General features: G+C 35.4%; 1 protein-coding gene across 4 annotated transcripts in view; it reads right to left on the reverse strand.

Annotated features, from left to right (window-relative positions):
* The window catches only part of LOC121371643 (extracellular tyrosine-protein kinase PKDCC-like), a 37767-nt gene that overhangs the window by 17051 nt on the left and 1598 nt on the right, over window positions 1-19118 (reverse strand). For 2 of the 4 annotated variants that reach the window (XM_041497678.1, XM_041497679.1), the window contains exons 2-3: window positions 5074-5810; window positions 1393-1524 (exon numbers count right to left, since the gene is read on the reverse strand). In XM_041497678.1, coding sequence (XP_041353612.1) covers window positions 1393-1524; window positions 5074-5706 — 765 coding nt within the window. In that variant the 5' untranslated portion in view covers window positions 5707-5810. Of the gene's footprint in view, window positions 1-1392; window positions 1525-5073; window positions 5811-7413; window positions 7436-9617; window positions 9974-19118 lie in introns of those variants that run through there. The other 2 variants (XM_041497680.1, XM_041497681.1) reach the window with 2 other exon arrangements.

Below are 19118 nucleotides of genomic sequence, written 5' to 3' on the forward strand. Positions count from 1 at the left end.
GTTACATTAAAGGGAGATTTGTTGTGATTGACACATTTCATAATTTTCCAGTCCATTAATAGGTCGTACAGTAAGGGGATTTGTTCAATCATTTCGGCATGTGATTGACAGACATTGTAAAACCAAGCACATAGTTTTTTATTCAGATTTCACCAATTTTTAGCCAAACATTTTTCTTCAGTAATCTTTACAAAGTTTTAAAATATTCAGTCTGTAATGACGAAACGGTATCTTAAATATTTCATTGCATACAGTGTTGCAACGTGTAACGCAGTGCTCATGCCTATCTCGTATTCTGTCATTATTTATTAAAGAAAACACCAGCAATCTTCTTGAACTTTCCCAGGTATTCGAAACTTCAATGACGCCGATCTCACCTTTCTTTTGGTTCGCGATACTCCGTCGGACCTGTCCATGATAAACTCTGATGATTGTCCATGTCCATGATAAACTGATGATTGTCCATGTCCATGATAAACTTTGATGATTGTCCATGTCCATGATAAACTCTGATGATTGAACATGTCCATGATAAACTCTAATGAATGTCCATGGTAAACTCTGATGATTGTCCATGTCCATGATAAACTCTGATCATTGTCCATCATTGACCATGTCCATGATAAACTCTGATTATTGTCCATGTCTATGATAAACTGATCATTGTCCATGTCCATGATAAACTCTGATCATTGTCCATGCCCATGATAAACCGATCATTGTCCATGTCCATGATAAACGCTGATCATTGTCCATGACCGTAACTTAGTGTGGGAATGGGGTAGTGGGCTGTAATCCCCACATAAATATCAAAAGGTGCTCTCTTGTTTTTGGAAGTGCCTATTATGTGAAGATGCAAAAGACCCTCAATTATTATGTCCCGATTCACACACACACACACACACACACACGCACACACACACACACAAACAACTCAACATCAACATCACACACAATGGAGATGCCTACAAGTTAGCTATTCTAGACTGCTGTAGACTATTCTACACTATATTTGTTCTAGACTCGCCCATGTATCATGCATGATCCCACTGATGAAGATGACCCACGCACTTAACATCTCAACCACATGGAACGAGGCTTCTGATTATGCGACCATTTCCACCATCATCAGATCCATCCATGGATATTAATAATGGAGAAAAAACCCACCTAATATTTGATTTCATAAAAGTGTTTGTATTACACGAATTTTTGAAAGGGATGAAGCTAAAAACGTAAAGTTGATTCCATTAGCCATTCTATTGATCGGACAGGCGTGACTGTGTGTCGGCCATTACCGCCCGCCATCTTCACTCGATATTCACTGGGAATACGGTGGGATCTATTACATTACATAATCCAGATATCTTCCTTTGTCAATTAATAACTTACCCTTAATCGATCTTCCCAAGACATCTGGAGAAGTTTAATCAGATCGATCGTTTCTCCCAATTCTGTTACCATGACGACGGCTGTATTGCTGTCGCCATTATACCGTTGCTTGGGAACGCAGAAGCCAATCACCTGAAAAAAAAGGATTGATGAAGACATGAAATTTGATATTAACAGAAGCTTGTTCGCTCGTGGCAGGTGGAATTAATTAAGGACTGGCAATAAACTCTGGGCAGCATTCTTGATGACCGGTGCCTATACATCCTTTGAATCTTGAGCAAGGCTGTATTGTTCAGGGCCCAATATAACGAAACTCATACGTTTAGTTTAGCACGTAAATGTAAATGTACGATTAAACCATAGTTCTTATTACAATTAACAGTACAACAAATATAGTTTGAAGTACACATTTCATTTTCGTTTGTCCTTAAAAGACTAAATCTTCTGTAATTATGTAATTTTCTGCGTCAAATAGATGTCAAACACATGTAAGCTTATGACCGGTATCACTGCTTGTCACAGACGTAAACTTACAATGTCTTTCGAAATTGTCTTTTGATAAACGTTTTTAGAAAAATAACAGAATATAATGCCGCTTATTTTTGGACATGAACATAATATACATTGGTTGGTAATAGGCAAACAGTTTAAAATATTGGACATGTGCTACATGTATTAACCATGTTTCAGTTTATGAAATAAAAATATTCAACACGAAACCCAGAGGCCTCAATGCTCAATGTTTTAAACTACCCCATAGAAACATCTATAAATGTTTAAATCTATTTAGGAAGGAACTAGGGCACAACATTGACATTGTTAAATTAAGACATACTGCTCTGCATTAAATCATGTATGGCGAGTACTATATCCATACAGATATTCTAGATATAAAAAAAATGGAAGCCATTATGGATGAAACATTTTGCTAAAACTTTAGAAGTTCATGAGATATTTGTTAGCAACACTAACATCATCAATCCAATTTCTGGGACAGAAAAAGAATATTCCAAATATTTGTATTAGTTTTATTATTAGGTAAAACATACGGCTGAGTATAATTTTAAATACTAGTAAGTTATATTTGTATTAACTATGATTATTAATACCAAGCAACACCATTTTCTTTTCTTTTTGAAATGTAGGTATATATGGGACAAGTACGAACGCGGTATGGCAATTCGATTGGCTAGAAAGACGGATCTAAATGCAATTAGATTTATGATCATGTGACATTCTGTGAATTGTACGCGCTTTGTGTTTGCGTTCTGCATCAGGTCCTATCCACAGAAACTTCATGTCCGCCTCTCGGCTCAACATATTCTTTTCAAGTGTCACCGTGTAATCTTTAGTTCTTCTATGAGAGCCTGCCCAAATCTTTATTTATCGACCGTGTCATGCCACAACTATACAAATAATGAGTCGTCGACAGTACATTTAAATCTGTCAATACGCCATTAACAGCCATTTTCGATTATCGTCTAAAAATATATTGACAACAAAATGGCATTTTGTGAATGAACAGACTCTACTCTGCACTTGAGTCTCGGTAATACGTGCAGGCTTGACACATTCAATCGGTTTTCCTGCTAACTGAGGCCTCCCGTTGTTGAACAAAATGTCCTGCCTTGAAAGACAAGTCGGGCGTTCACAACGTTACTCATTGAACTGTTGTCGCTAAATAGTGTATTCTGTTTGTCCTTCCAGCTCATATAGAATTCTGTATATAAATATCCTTCGCCAGAATTTTTTTTTAATGCAGCTAGCTTTTAAAAACGTTTTATGGCAATTTTGAAGTAATTTTAATACAAAAGCAAAAGCTATCTTAATTGATATTGTATTAGGTGCTGTTTAAAAATATGGGATTGGCTTGAACCGCTTGAGGCGCTTTTTTTTCAATAATTATTATAACCACCATTCGTAAAATAAAATAATTTGGAATTATTATTTTGCTCTAAAGATGCACCATTCATGTTAGTGTCACAGAGAACCAATTTCTTATCATGATACTAGTATGTCTCCCATCTTCTATGTGATCATTACAGGAATGAATGGTGTAGAAAATATCTTGACTGAATTAAGTGAATACAGTCGCAGTTATTCACTTAATAAAATGCATTAATACGTGGCGTTTTCCCTAGAAATTTTGCGCGGAAATTTTATAAACTAAACACTTTTTGGGCATTTTCAGGACACTTTTGTTTTATTAATCAAAAGAGAGAGAGAGAGAGAGAGAGAGAGAGAGAGAGAGAGAGAGAGAGAGAGAGAGAGAGAGAGAGAGAGAGAGGTAATTAATGTGCTTGTTTTAATAAATGAATAGCAAAATATATAACAGGGATATCTTATTAATTAATAATACATTTATTTTCTTAATGTTTTATAAAGGCAATTTTAAATTAATTTTTCAATCTCTTCTTCAATCTCAGGGAGACATGGCGCTGATTAAGGCAAGATGGCGCTAGACTATAATATTGAGACATGGTGCAGCACCATGCTAAAACAAGACAGGCAAAACATTAATACTAAAGTAACTAACTTGCTGTCATTTTAATCCATAACATGATACAAGTCCACAATATAAATCGGCTATTTTGAGACTGTTAGATTTCAAATTAATGTTCTTGGTAAGTTACTGCCGTTTGCTTTTGTGTCTTACATGGGGGAAGAAAACGTCAAATACAATAATGTTAACAGCTTCGACACAATTGTACTGAGCTACATACAGCCATACACATATTAGACATCATATACACTTTTAAAATCCAGTTCCACGGTTAGCATCCAATACAAAGACCCAGTTTTACAAGCATGATACGAGTTGTTACCAGCCATAAGCCAACAAACTTCATCAAAGGGCGCAAGAAATCTGACTGAAATTGAGAGTGACTTAACATTTATTTCTGATAGGCCAAGTTTGATAAAAACATAAAGCCACGGACAAGAAGATGTTTAAACTCGGCGATAGTATCGGCACGTCTGCAGTGTACAAGCGAACTGCCGTAATCTTCCGTTCGTCTCACTTCGTAACACCATTACTCTCCGTAACCCAACCCGCCACGACGCCCATGGCAACACACCGGTAATGGACGTGTGGGCTTCGGGTACCTCCGATAAACCGAAATGAATACATAAAAGTCTTGGAAATATTGAACCCGACAAGGAAAAATTAGCCCATGTCATTCTATTGAAAATATTTGTAAAATTTGTTACATTACTGTAAATATACTGCAATGTATTGCATATAAACTTATTTACAGGCACAGTCACACAGACAATTATATATTATGCTAATGTGTCACCTTATGTACATAATTAGTATGTTATGCGTTGTCTTTCTTTTAACTTATTTTCTTTGTCTTTTTCAGGCTACGAAAGAGAGTCAGCTACATAACACATAAATACGTCATTATTTTATGAAATTACAAGATATATAAAATTCGTGAATTGTTTTATTTGCCATACATTTATTTTTTCTCATATTATAACCTGGAGAATTCTGTTTGTAGCAGTTCATTGACAACATAAAAGTTATAACGACCAAACAACTGTAATTTTGTATTTTACTTAATGTTAAATAACATAATTTGATAGTCTAAAGTTTGATATATTTTGCACAAAATATTGCAAAGCTTCAAATCTTACTAGCATTGAGATCATCCAAAATACACAATTTTATCTTACCTTTATGACATTTTCATGAGGAAGTGCCTGCAGTACCAGTATTTCCTTGATGATCTTATGGGATGCTCTCTGGTAACACTCTTCAAAGGACACCATTTTTTCCATGCACGATTTAATATCTTGTCCCCCGGCATCAACCGTTTTAATCGCGACTGGTCTCCCTTTGTACATCCCTTTAAACACTGCTTTGGTCCACCCCGATGCTATGTACTTCTGGTCGGTGATGTTATCGATGTGATCACAGTCCAGAAGATTGTCTGCAACACTCGGTAAGCCGTCAGGACCAAGAGCTAGATGTGGAACTGTTAGTCTGATTCCAGGGTGTGTACTATCTCGAGTATTACCCATCAGTTTTCTCATTCTTCCCTCAAATACAAAATACTGACTGTTTTCAGAATTACCAATGGAGGCACCCAGCAACTCGTTACTTAGTTCCCTTACGAAAACTGAGTGGTCTGAATTGTACGTGTCCTCTATGTCGTTTGGTTTTTGTTTCCGTTTATCAGAATTTTCGACGAATCCATGATAGCTCTGAAACATTACGAGATTTCCAACGAGGAAAAACAACGTACACGACCCCGCAATGTACCACACGTTATCCAAAGTCCGCTTGTGACGTCTTCGAAAAGCCATGTTGTTTTATATTACCATTCAAATATTCAAAACTCGCAGCTTGCTTGTTGACACTGGTTTGGGGTTAAAACATCCATATGCGCAAAGTTGATTGTCAACGTATTCTGAAATGAAAATAAATTTTTTTTTAATAAATTAAATATAACTGTATAATTAAAATAGTACTGAATTTATTGATTAAATACATGAAAACAATACTCAGATCTCGGGATTGAGCACCATAAAAACAATACCAAAAGTGAATGTTCCACACTATAAAAACAATGCCACAGAGCTGAGTTTTCAGTAATATAAAGCACTTGAATATTCAACATAGACTTACCGTACTTGAATATGCAATAATTCACAACAACGAGTACTCAAATCTCCCAAAATATTGTTGTACGACTCTAGTTAATTCTATTTTTCCTCTTTTGAAACCACACATATCACACGACCACAAAAAGTGAGAATTTGCCTTGTTAATAAATTTAAACAGTTTTAAAATAAAAACTATGCGGCTAACTACACAGCACAGCATAATTATATACTTCGCCAACTAATTACATACTTACGCGTATATACTAAACATCCACAACAATCACAAACTGACTAGTTATTGCTACAAGTAAGTCCATAACGAATTAAACAACTGTTAAAAAAAACCCAGAAACTGACTAGTCATTATTAAGACAATAATGAAGTGAACAGCTGTTCTAGGAGTTGAAATCTGATGACAGATATCAAGAGAACTCGGCTTTCTCATCGCCAATCAAGGCGAACCAGTCCAGTCCCGCTCCAGTAACGGTATCAGGATGTACCCGTTTATCTGTGGCGCACCTGGTCCCGTGGAGAAACGCGCCTGGTGGTGGTGGTGGTGGTGGTGGTAGTGGTGGTGATGATGGTGGTGATGCTGACCATGATAATGATCATTGTTACTTGTTTTTGTACTTATTTAAACTAAGGTTTAACACGCTGTCCTGGGAATGCAACCCAGCTAGCGACACAGAATAGACCAATAAAGAAAAGTTAGTTTGTTCTGTTTAATGACACCACCAGAGCACATTGATGTATGAATCATCGGCTACTGGATGTCAACATTTTTATTACAATATTAAAGGAAACCCGTTACATGTTTTCATTAGCAGTATCTTTTAATGCACTTTCCAACAGCTAGAATAGCACATACCATGGTATGGTGGTATATAAGAAACTTGTTGGGCACTGGTTGGACGTGTCCCTTAAGCCAATACCATGGACAAGATATTTCTAAAGCTAACGTCGTCTAAGCAAACATTATTTAAAAGCTGAAACAGGCTTATACAAAATCATAGATTACGTAATCCGCTTTATGCTGGGATACATCATCATCACATTATACAATGTAAATAAATATATATGAGTTTTAACAGTCAATTATTTAAATCCCACTAACAATTTATTGGTTTTAATCATGAAGCCCTAAGTGAAGTATATTTTTATTATCAAAATCAGGACTCAGCCAGCATAGGTTTTATTATCAAGATATCCAAGATAATACAACAGTAACATGATACAAAAAACTACTAATGATACTAATGATTTAATTTCCCATGATGTATTTTACTGGTTGAAGATTGTTGCAATGTTATTTTGAGCATACTGTTCCCAATGTGGAATGTTTATGTCCAGTAAAATTACTGATACACGTTTACTATGATAGGTGGTGAGAAACAGAAGAAATACTACCACCAACGTCTTCTCAGGTTGTGTTCACTTTTATAAATCAACTTCACAAAGATGGAACATTTACTTCACACGAGAGAACGTTCGGTGTGGTTGTCTGACAAAAAAGAACGGATTGTCATTTATAAAGAAGAAATCCGTGGGAAATACTGGTAATTTTGTTTTGCTTTGGTTGTTTGTGTTTTTTACATCAATTTATTTCAGTTATTCAAATGTAGGTAAATTTATTTTCGTGTGTCACTGGCGGATTCATTGAACAGAAGGAAACGCCCCCGTTATTTCGATGTGCAGTGGGTTTAACCATTATTGCAATACAATCACAAACTTAGAACTGTTGCAATTCTGTGTACCAGTCTTCTAAGAAAAAAAAAAGAAAAAAAATTCGTATGGAAGGAGGAATATTCTTCATTAGATGGTAAACCCATGTTTTGTAAATATAAATATAAATATATAAATATTATTACACGCACTCAGGTTCCAGTGTTGAATGTTTATATGCAATAGAAATATATCCTTGAAATTATTAGTTCTGTCTTTGAACAAATGGTACAGAAGATTTAAAAATGTAACCCCAACCAATGTCGTTAAGAAACACACTTATTATCGTAACAGTCAAATAATGCAAGGTATGAATTGAAATAATGTGTTGCGTAAATAGACCAGACAGCAGGCACGAGACTGGAAGAGGAAGGAGAAGAGGTGCAAAAACAAATGTGACGTTCTTTTCTATGCCATAAATTTCAGCTACCGAGGGTGACAAGAAGTAGGAAGATTGCAGTGACATAACGCTTTCGGACCAAATTCCTCAACTTGCAAAACATTCCCGCATGTGCCAACATTGGAGTGGGGAAATGCCAGGACGTATCAGCATGAGCTGGAGGTAAACACAGCCCAGTAGTGGCATTACTGACGAGTAGTGGGTGGGCAGCGCTGAAACGTGCCCACCACAACACTATCCAACTCTTGAAAGATGAGATACACTTTAGTATTTTAATACATATGAATATTCCACAATAGGAACAGTAAACACAAAATGACACTTATGAATGAATGGCATGTATCCTGAAGCCAATTGTGTTTAAATTCCTTGGCTCTTGTAGTACGCACTATTTCATTACTTAATATTTCACCATATGAATATCAAATATACAAGGTTTGTTTTTATTAATTAATCATCAGCTATTGGATATCAAACATTTTGTAAATCTGGCATATAATCTTAGTGGAAATCCGCTAAATTCACATTAGTGACTATTAGCAGCAAAGAATATTTTATATACATTTCCCCAGACAGGACAACACATATAACGGTTATTGATATGTCAATCGTCGGACATTTGTTAAGACAGGGGAACTCAATGGGTCTGTCGAGGTGGTTTTATCCTACGATTCAGTGACTTCAAATCCGAGCTAAATCTCTTCCTTTAATGATCCAAAGAGTGATCAGAAACACTGATGACATCTCATGTCAGAGATAGAAACATGGTATGGAGGGTGAACAATAGTTTAAACGTTGACGACACACCTGACTCCAATGTAACAGTTTTTGTTACTAGCTTCTCCCATCCCTTGCAATGATGTGTGGACAAAACTGTATTAAGAACATCCAAGTAGTGTAGTCCTAGCTGATACGACTCATCCAAAGGCATACTCTGATATGTCAAGTTCGAGCGCGATTAGTATGACCGACCACCTTGGTTTGGGGGATATTGGTTATTTCTTATATATGGGGATCACCAGATAAATATATATATATATTTATCCAAATAAATGTAGTGGGCGATAAGCCTATATAAATGCCTCTCCACATGATGATGTTACATACTGTAAAATTGTCAATGAATGACACATAAATACTAGTACAAATAGCATTTCTCTGTGACTAAATGAACATTGCATCTCGGTAAGAAAACAAATAATTCCTTCTGGCAATGTACACGATCTCCATATATTTTCAATTTTTTTTTCAAAACACTTGCAAGAGGTAAGTATAAACAATTATAATGACGATGAAATATAATATATTTATATATAAGTATATTTATATGTTTTATTATCATAATTTAATTTTTTGTAGAAATATGTCCAAGGATTTATTTTTTTACCTCAGTTAATAACAATAGCACGACTAACAACAATATCAAAACACGACTTTACCCGCTGGCAGAATGATGATAGCATAATTTCCGGTAATCAAGGAAGCTTACCTGTTAGTAGAACGATTAAGATATAATTTTCGTAATCAAGAAAGCTTAGTTCTATAACGACTGTGGACTCGACTAATCCTCTCCTGACAGACAGCAGACAGACTTTGAGCCGCTAACTAACTGCACGTCCACGGGAAGCCCCCTTCCCGGTACAGACCCGCAAATCCCTGTTAACACAGCTCGTTATCGGGTCTTCACGATGCCAACTAGATTGCGTAAGAACTTTCTTGACGGTAATCCGGCGTGCCCAGCTGACCACTCCGTTAACAAAGAGGGAGGGTAGGGACACGCTCGAGACTGCTCTGACATTCGAAAGGTTTGTTCGCAAAATCCACACTTGTCGAGGGAGCACAAAGTCCCGTGAAAGGCGTTTACAGCGTTCATAAAGAGGCGACAAAATCCTATTGACGGCCAATGGTGCGCGCTTCTACCTCTCCGTGTTTACATGCCAAACCGATCGTGGTTCGGAGACCTGCAGATTTTTTTCTTTCTTGCTTGCTCAGGAGAACAGGAATGAATGTTTTCACAAGCAGACGTGAACCTGTACAGCGGGAAACACCTCGTGCAAATTTGTGGGAGAGAATAATGGGTAAAGAACTCGCACCTCTGTTGGTTTTACACTTTGCATGATTAATATAATCCGATTATTACACTCCGATCATACAATGTGTTCTAGTCAACTTAACATACTGGTGTTAATTAAAACAAGTACCTGCGTGCTAATTACTAATCCTTAAGCCGCATTCATTGAAATAAGCTGTAACGGAAATGAGAATAAAATCTAACATAAATATTCATTTTAGATATTATTCAGTAATAATGGACCTTACAACAATTATATGTATACCTCGGCAAATAATTTTAGTCTGTAAAATACATTAACTGAAAATATAATTAAATAAATGTAATTAAAAAGCAATATTGATAAAACGTAAGTGAGCATCTAGATACAAATTAAATAACGGTTTTAGGACTATTTTCCACAGAATCATGAAATGAATTCTTTTTTGCAGTTACTGGAAATGTTTGTTGTTTTTTGTAATTTCCTTTCTCTGGAATACGGTTATGCGAAAGTAATATTACTTTTATAACAATTGTAACATGTAAATACAATAAAACATCTAGGTTGCTTAGGCCCGCATAAGTACAACCGAAATACTGTTCCTACTTTTAAGACAGGGCTGTGCCTAATCTAAAATAAGTGGAGTGGCGGTAGGCCTACAATACGAATCTGACCAAGGCACAGTAATAGAAGGTTATCTCCAGGTATTTTTCTGTGGTGCACACCCGCTAGATACGGCGTGGCATATACCACCGAATAAGCTTTTAAAAAATATATAATAAAGAAAGGTTTTTGAGACGGTAAAGTAAGAACATATCAAATTGATGTTTAATGGCATGGGTCTAAACGGGAACATGCTCAATTTTCAGGAAATAAAACACCAAGTACGTCGTAATTGCGGTCTTATGCTGCCAGGAAGCAAACGTATAAGTGCCCAACGCCCATGGCCTAGTACTTACTTGGCTCAGCTGAAGTGCTGCACTTGAGCTTGTTGTACCAAGGCACTTCTGAACATTACATATATCGCACAAACGACAGTGCGAGGTAAGCCATCATAATTATATATTCTTACACACCCACTGGCGAGAACATTATTCGTTATTTTTTGATAACACATACTTGTTAACACGTATTCATGCGATAACATTTTAAAGACATACGACTGGCTGCATCTAGGTGATGACCAGGTCACCAATGCGATGCCATCCAATGGAAAAGCACGGTAGAAATCGATCACTAGATGTGACATACAAGTTAACGTGAAATTGACTTGTCTGTGACGCACAAGTTAACTTTAAGCGCTAGTGCCGTACATAGGTTTTAGTTGGAAAAGGTGTTTAAATTTATTTTAAAACTCTTTTCTGAAGATATGTAAGTAATAGAATACTACATTCGTGTCCGTTAGATACCGTTTATCTTACAACTCGTTGGATATGTTTTAAAACAACTCGTTGTAAGATAAACGATATCTAACGGACGCTCATGTAGTATTCTTTATTTATAAATGTTTTTGTTCTTGCTATTTTTATAATTTAGAGCAAATAAAGTCTTATTTTTAAAGTGCATATGAGGCATATTATTGTATCCTATTACCCACCGTTTGCAATTTCTGTAATGAATCATGAGGTGTTTTTTAATACAATTGTCTAGTCTGCACGTAACTTAAAAACTGTAATGACATTATGTTAGACGTATCCATTAACTGTAACTGGCGCTGTAGGCGAGGTCCTATGGGAATTTTTACCAAATCTAATCCTTAGGAATATTTACTAGGTAGAAAATCGTCGAAACTGTCACTGATGCACGTATCTACTTGACCGATTATTAGCACGAGCCCAAACAATAACCAATTACGTCAACAGTGATGTTTACACATGCGTCAGTGTCATGAGTGAAGTCAATGTCACATTTGACCTTTCTTGATAAGTTGAACTATCACTCAACACGACCCTGTTACGTTCTGCCACTCCACACACAAAACATGCCACAGCAACCATATACGTCAGGCGCGAATCGAGGAGAAGGGACCACCCTTGCCCCGAAATTAATAGTACCTCGAAAATTTAGTGTTTATTGTATTTAAGTAATTTTTATTTTTTTATTAATTGTGTGTGTGTGTGGAAGAGGTGTGTGTGTGTGTGTGTGTGTGAGAGAGAGAGAGAGAGAGAGAGAGAGAGAGAGAGAGATGTGTAATATCTTGGTCGACTGAGGAATATTGCCTATATTTAATGGGTTACATAATGCATGCTGGTGTATTTTGGACTACTGTAGGTGTCCATTTTTGACATTGTACTCCAACTACAGAAAAAGCATGCAGTTGCTATTGTACGTTTTAGCACAACAGGGTACTGAAACTGTTGGAATAGAGAAAGGAAAGGAATGTTAGTTCCACATATCTTCAGTATGTTTTAGTGTTTAACATATATGCCAATTGCGATATTTAGTCTCAGAGAGAGAGACAGAGAGACAGAGAGAGGGGGGGGGGGGCAAATCCGCGACATATGACTTGCATGTTTTTAATTTGAAAATTGATCATCTGCGAATTCAGGAATGCGTTTTATTATGTACTTAGTATACAAAGACAACTAAAGAGTGCAACACGCTACAAAACACACATGGAAAACTCATTACTTTAATCATGTTCACCCTTGCTCGTTAGGCGTATGTGTGTAATAACGATGTTCATTGTAGACTGCCACCCGGCTCCGTTTCAACAGTCACCAAGTAAATTTCATTTTGACATGCTGTGAATGAGTTCTATTTACGGGCGGTTAATATAAACTGAAAGCCAATCTTTCTCGAAGATAAACCTTGCCTGTGTATCGAGTTCTGACATTTTACCTGGATATGTCAAACACCGTGAGTCACCGAGCACGGAGGAACAATGTTTTTTGTAACCTGTAGACACAACCACATCTCTTTGCCCATTTTGAATGAAATCAGATCTTGAAACTCCAATATGTTAAAGTTTATTTTATTTTTTTAAATTATGTTAATTTTAAGATTTCATTTTTTTAAACATGTGTTTGATAATTTTGTGAAAAGTGTATTTTTTATTTTCTTATTGTTACATTACGTAGATTTTAAGATTTCAGTTCATACTCTTACTCATGTTACATAATTTAGGGAGGGATCTTTTAAAAATATAAACTCATGTATATACATGTAGTTAATTGTATTAAAGCTGAAATATTGCATATATTTCTATTATTTACCATCTAGAATTAATCATCTGCATTATTTTCTTCACGTAACACACAAACGTACTTTAGCTGCTGTCAATACATGCAAAACTGCATATTTAACCAATGTGTTATGTATCCACCACGCTTGTAAACCAGAAACTCTTAACCTATTTTCTTATTAAGAAATTATGTCTGTTGCAGTACCGTTGATATATAATTATATATAATGCTAAAATTAATTCATACTAATTTTTTTTTAGATATGTAAGAAACGTTGTGAATTACAATTAAACGTTCCAGTAACGTTTTGAAGGTAATAATATTATGTGCATTTTTCAACAGTAAAATATTCAGATGACCGCCATGTCGCACACATTGGTATAAATAGATTATCATGAACCAATTTATATTTTTGTATTAACCATTTGGGTAACACCATCCATTAAATATTGTTCAGCTTGAAATTAAAGGTAATATAAAACAAACTAAGTAGAGACAGGTTTAAAAGGCGGTCGGGTTACAATCGGGTTAGTACCATTTTTCTTATGTTGTCCTAAGGTTTTTACACATGGGAAATATAAAATGTGCATAACATGACACATAGACTGAAAACAAAAAACTTTTAATTTTATTTTTTTGTTTTTGAAACTAAAATATTAAATCATTTGGGAAAAAGGGTCACAAAAATCTGCAAAAACTATCTAACCCTATCTAGCACAATGACAGCAAAAAATAGTTAATCTCTTTATGATATTCTCAATTACACGCTTGGACATTGGAGGCCAAAAGTACCTATATTTACCATCATTTGTTTTGGGCCTAAATGTACACAGGTGCGTACACTTATGCGTTACGCACACTACAGTACAGTGCAACTGCTACCAACGGATGTCTGAGTGTAATAAAGTTGTGTTGTACAAAGATCTGCGGAGAGGTCAACCTGGGAACATGGCACCTGCCCTGATTAAAATAACACATCCGCATGACGACCAAACACGACCGTTCAGCGACATTTGCTTTTCCTGTTTACACCAATATTAAACAAGTGTGATGTTTGCAGTGTTCGGCCCTACTAAACGCAGGAATTTTACTTGAGAATCACATTCCTTCTTGCGACGGTTTCACCACTATCGCACACAGAATACAAAGAGTTATTAATTGAAAAACGTACTAAATTAATGAAAACTTACATGGAATGTTTCAATGAATATCTAATCATAAAAATATTTGTTTAAAAAGCTCAGAAAATGTTCGTTTAATATACTGTTGTTCAAACATGCTTTTTGGTTTTTGTTTTATATTCATTTATAAAATTTTATTGCTTTTGTGCCTACTCTTTGTGAGCGTTTTGTACAATAAATTAAAATAACTGAATTATAATAAATATCAAATCAGTATTATTATAATATATTTTGATTACAAGTATTTTGTGCACTTCGTGTATATAATGGCTTTTGAAGCAATAAATATCAAACAAATAAAAAACATTACTTTCCAAAAATATTATTATTTATTTACCAAAAACACACAGTTATATGCACACAAAGAGCAGTTTATTTTTATTATGAAAAATCAGGACCCAGCCAACATAGGTGTTATTTGCAAGTTGGTTTTCCAACATAATGAATAGATTGTAGTGGTGATATACATGTATATGTATATATGTGTATAAAACTATATTCATTGTTTGTTGATATTGAAACTTTTTGATGTTATTTTGTGCCCTCTGTTCCCATGTGGAATGCTTAAATGCAATAAATGTTATCTTTTTTATCTTTTATTATATACGTATTATAATAATGTTCACAGACCGGGAACGATCTAAAATAAAACTAAAAAACATACGCAGCAAATAAGCAATTAGTCTTGTGGTGTTTGGCATCACAAAACATTGAGTCTCGCGAATTTCAATTTGGACAGTCATACAACTTCCTCGATTTTCACAAAGCGGTAGATACAAGTGAAAAAACCAAACCCAAACGGAAACATTAATTAATGTTATAAAAGTGCAAAAATAAATGTTATGTTTTATTGATTTTTGTTTTTATTTTATGCACATTAACAACTAAACTTGCATTCGTTATGAACTGATTATTGTAAAAAAAATTTATTCACACGTACATTAATTAATATATAATTGTCTTTTTGTAATGGTTTACAGAGCACTTGTATATTTGTTATTTTACAAACATTTTACTACGTATAAATTTACACGAAACGAACGTACACAAATATCCATTATTTTATAACTAGCAAATATGTTTGTCATAGTGTTGTTGTTGTTTGTTTTTGTTTGTTTACTGGTTGTTGTTGTGGGTTTTTTTGTTGTTGTTTGTTTTTGTTTTTTGGAATGGGGGTGCATACTTTATAAAAGTGTGAATGTTATGTGTAGCTTTTTATTCATGATTATGGTTACCAAAACTAAAATTATATTTATAAATTGCAAGTAACTCCACTTTTACATCACAACAACCACCAACGCAAATGTGTCTAGACCAAGTTAAATATTTGAGTATTGAGTTATTTGAATATCCAGCGAAAGGCACGCATTTACTAATTCCTCGTCCGTGTTAACGTACCATTTAATTTGGTGAGGCACAATCTTGCGCAGGTGTATAGAGGAAAAAATAGTTTGTATAATTTATAAAACGACAGCGGCCTGCCAGCAAGCGAAAATAGCCCTTCAGGTCGACCAGGTATAATTTATAAAACGACAGCGGCCTGCCAGCAAGCGAAAATAGCCCTTCAGGTCGACCAGGTATAATTTATAAAACGACAGCGGCCTGCCAGCAAGCGAAAATAGCCCTTCAGGTCGACCAGGTATAATTTATAAAACGACAGCGGCCTGCCAGCAAGCGAAAATAGCCCTTCAGGTCGACCAGGTATAATTTATAAAACGACAGCGGCCTGCCAGCAAGCGAAAATAGCCCTTCAGGTCGACCAGGTATAATGTATAAAACGACAGCGGCCTGCCAGCAAGCGAAAATAGCCCTTCAGGTCGACAAGGTATAATTTATAAAACGACAGCGGCCTGCCAGCAAGCGAAAATAGCCCTTCAGGTCGACCAGGTATAATTTATAAAACGACAGCGGCCTGCCAGCAAGCGAAAATAGCCCTTCAGGTCGACAAGGTATAATTTATAAAACGACAGCGGCCTGCCAGCAAGCGAAAATAGCCCTTCAGGTCGACCAGGTATAATTTATAAAACGACAGCGGCCTGCCAGCAAGCGAAAATAGCCCTTCAGGTCGACCAGGTATAATTTATAAAACGACAGCGGCCTGCCAGCAAGCGAAAATAGCCCTTCAGGTCGACCAGGTATAATTTATAAAACGACAGCGGCCTGCCAGCAAGCGAAAATAGCCCTTCAGGTCGACCAGGTATAATTTATAAAACGACAGCGGCCTGCCAGCAAGCGAAAATAGCCCTTCAGGTCGACCAGGTATAATGTATAAAACGACAGCGGCCTGCCAGCAAGCGAAAATAGCCCTTCAGGTCGACAAGGTATAATTTATAAAACGACAGCGGCCTGCCAGCAAGCGAAAATAGCCCTTCAGGTCGACCAGGTATAATTTATAAAACGACAGCGGCCTGCCAGCAAGCGAAAATAGCCCTTCAGGTCGACAAGGTATAATTTATAAAACGACAGCGGCCTGCCAGCAAGCGAAAATAGCCCTTCAGGTCGACCAGGTATAATTTATAAAACGACAGCGGCCTGCCAGCAAGCGAAAATAGCCCTTCAGGTCGACCAGGTATAATTTATAAAACGACAGCGGCCTGCCAGCAAGCGAAAATAGCCCTTCAGGTCGACCAGGTATAATTTATAAAACGACAGCGGCCTGCCAGCAAGCGAAAATAGCCCTTCAGGTCGACCAGGTATAATTTAGTGGGTTAAATCTCTGACAGGTAGGCAAACATTTGCAATTCTTAGCACACTCGAGGCTCCGGCGCGGGATCAAGGTTTATCAGCTGTCAATCACAGTCGGGAAACAATTCAATCAGGAACAGATATGAGATACACCGGATTTGTCCCGGCTAATAAATGTCCGTGGATTGTATCTCCAAACTTTAGGTACGCAAAAACTGAGGTCAGGTGTGTCCATGGTACATAATTTATCATTAATTAGGATACAGCTCTTTCCAGGGTCCTAGAACTTTAAGAGCAGCAATTGTTGCCATCGCGAGTCATTGTGGAAATAGACTGAATGACGAAAGAAGCGCGAATATTAATTTAGTTTTGTCTAATTTCTTTAAAATTAATTGGTTTGAATCTCATTACTTTTTGTGTATATTAAAGTACTAATGTTTTGTGAACATTATAGGCCCATTTTAACAATCTACTTTTATTTCCCTTTTTTCAAATAAATTTTATTATGCCCAGATCAATGACAATGTCAGGGTTGGGGAAGCCCTGAATCACAGCCTTATTATAGGCCTATGCTTTTAATTACAAATATTTTAATTTACTAAAATAGAACAGAACGTTAGCATTGGTAAGGGAAGTTTTGCTTTTTAAAACATTAAATAAGAAAACGTTTAGAATTAATTTTATTATGAAATATTTGTAATTTTATAATATTAATTTCGCGTTTCTTTTGTTGTTATGATAAAAACTAAACACATGAATCAATAAGCTCAACTCTTTTATCAACATTTTAATATTTCAAGAAGCGAATAATATCAGAAACATACATACTATTAATATTATTATATATACAGACCTCGGGCATACAGAAAAGATACACATGTACTAATATGTTTATTTTAATGGTTTCATCTTGTTTATTTTAGGTGTTTAGGTGAAAAATAATTACATTAAAAGTATAATGTAATTACTGTTTTTAATGAAGCATAAATATTCAGGTTTAGAGTAACATTTTCTTTACCATTTGTATACGGCGTTTAACTTTAGAATCACATTTTATTTATCATATTATCAGTTTAACAATAATGTTCTTTCCTTTTTAGTTCACGTACAAAGATAAATAGATAAAACCACAATTTTATTTTTAAAAGAATACTTAGGTTAAATCTTTAAATGAAATAAAATTAACTTATCCATGTATATTTTGTGAACAAATAGTCATTATGTATTATTCTTGTGATAAAAACAAAAGTAGATTGGTGTTAAGAGGTTAACAAAGTATCAATTAAATCAAAGAAAATACAAAAATATTCTCATAATGTAATACATTTGTTTATTATATGATATAGCTGTACAGAAACCTCAGTCTTTTATATTTGGTGAAAATGACTTTGTACATATATATACATACTTAAACATACTAGTACATATACACATTCACACACACACACACAAACACACACACACATATATATATATACATACATATATATACTAGCACACACACACACACACACACACACACACACGTGTGTGTGTGTGTGTGTATGTATATATATATATATATATATATATATATATATATATATAAACTGCATGTATACGTGTACTACCTTCACACTGCATTTCTTAAAAAATAATTGACTTCACTCGTATTCAAAAGACTGAATCAAACACTCAAATCTTCTATTACAATTTAATCCAGATTTTTTCCCCTATCTCTCCTTTTTTATTAAATCAAATTGGAAGAAAGGGAATAAGAAGAACTCAGATCAAAGACAATCCTGTCAAAGCCAGAAATAAACTGAGACAATTTCATCAAGAAACCAATTACATCTTTGTCCGATTGCCAATAAAACCATTAGAGTATATCCCTGAATCACTTACAATA

This window comes from Gigantopelta aegis, chromosome 4 (assembly GCF_016097555.1).
Source record: "Gigantopelta aegis isolate Gae_Host chromosome 4, Gae_host_genome, whole genome shotgun sequence".
Classification (NCBI taxonomy): Eukaryota; Metazoa; Mollusca; class Gastropoda; order Neomphalida; family Peltospiridae; genus Gigantopelta; species Gigantopelta aegis.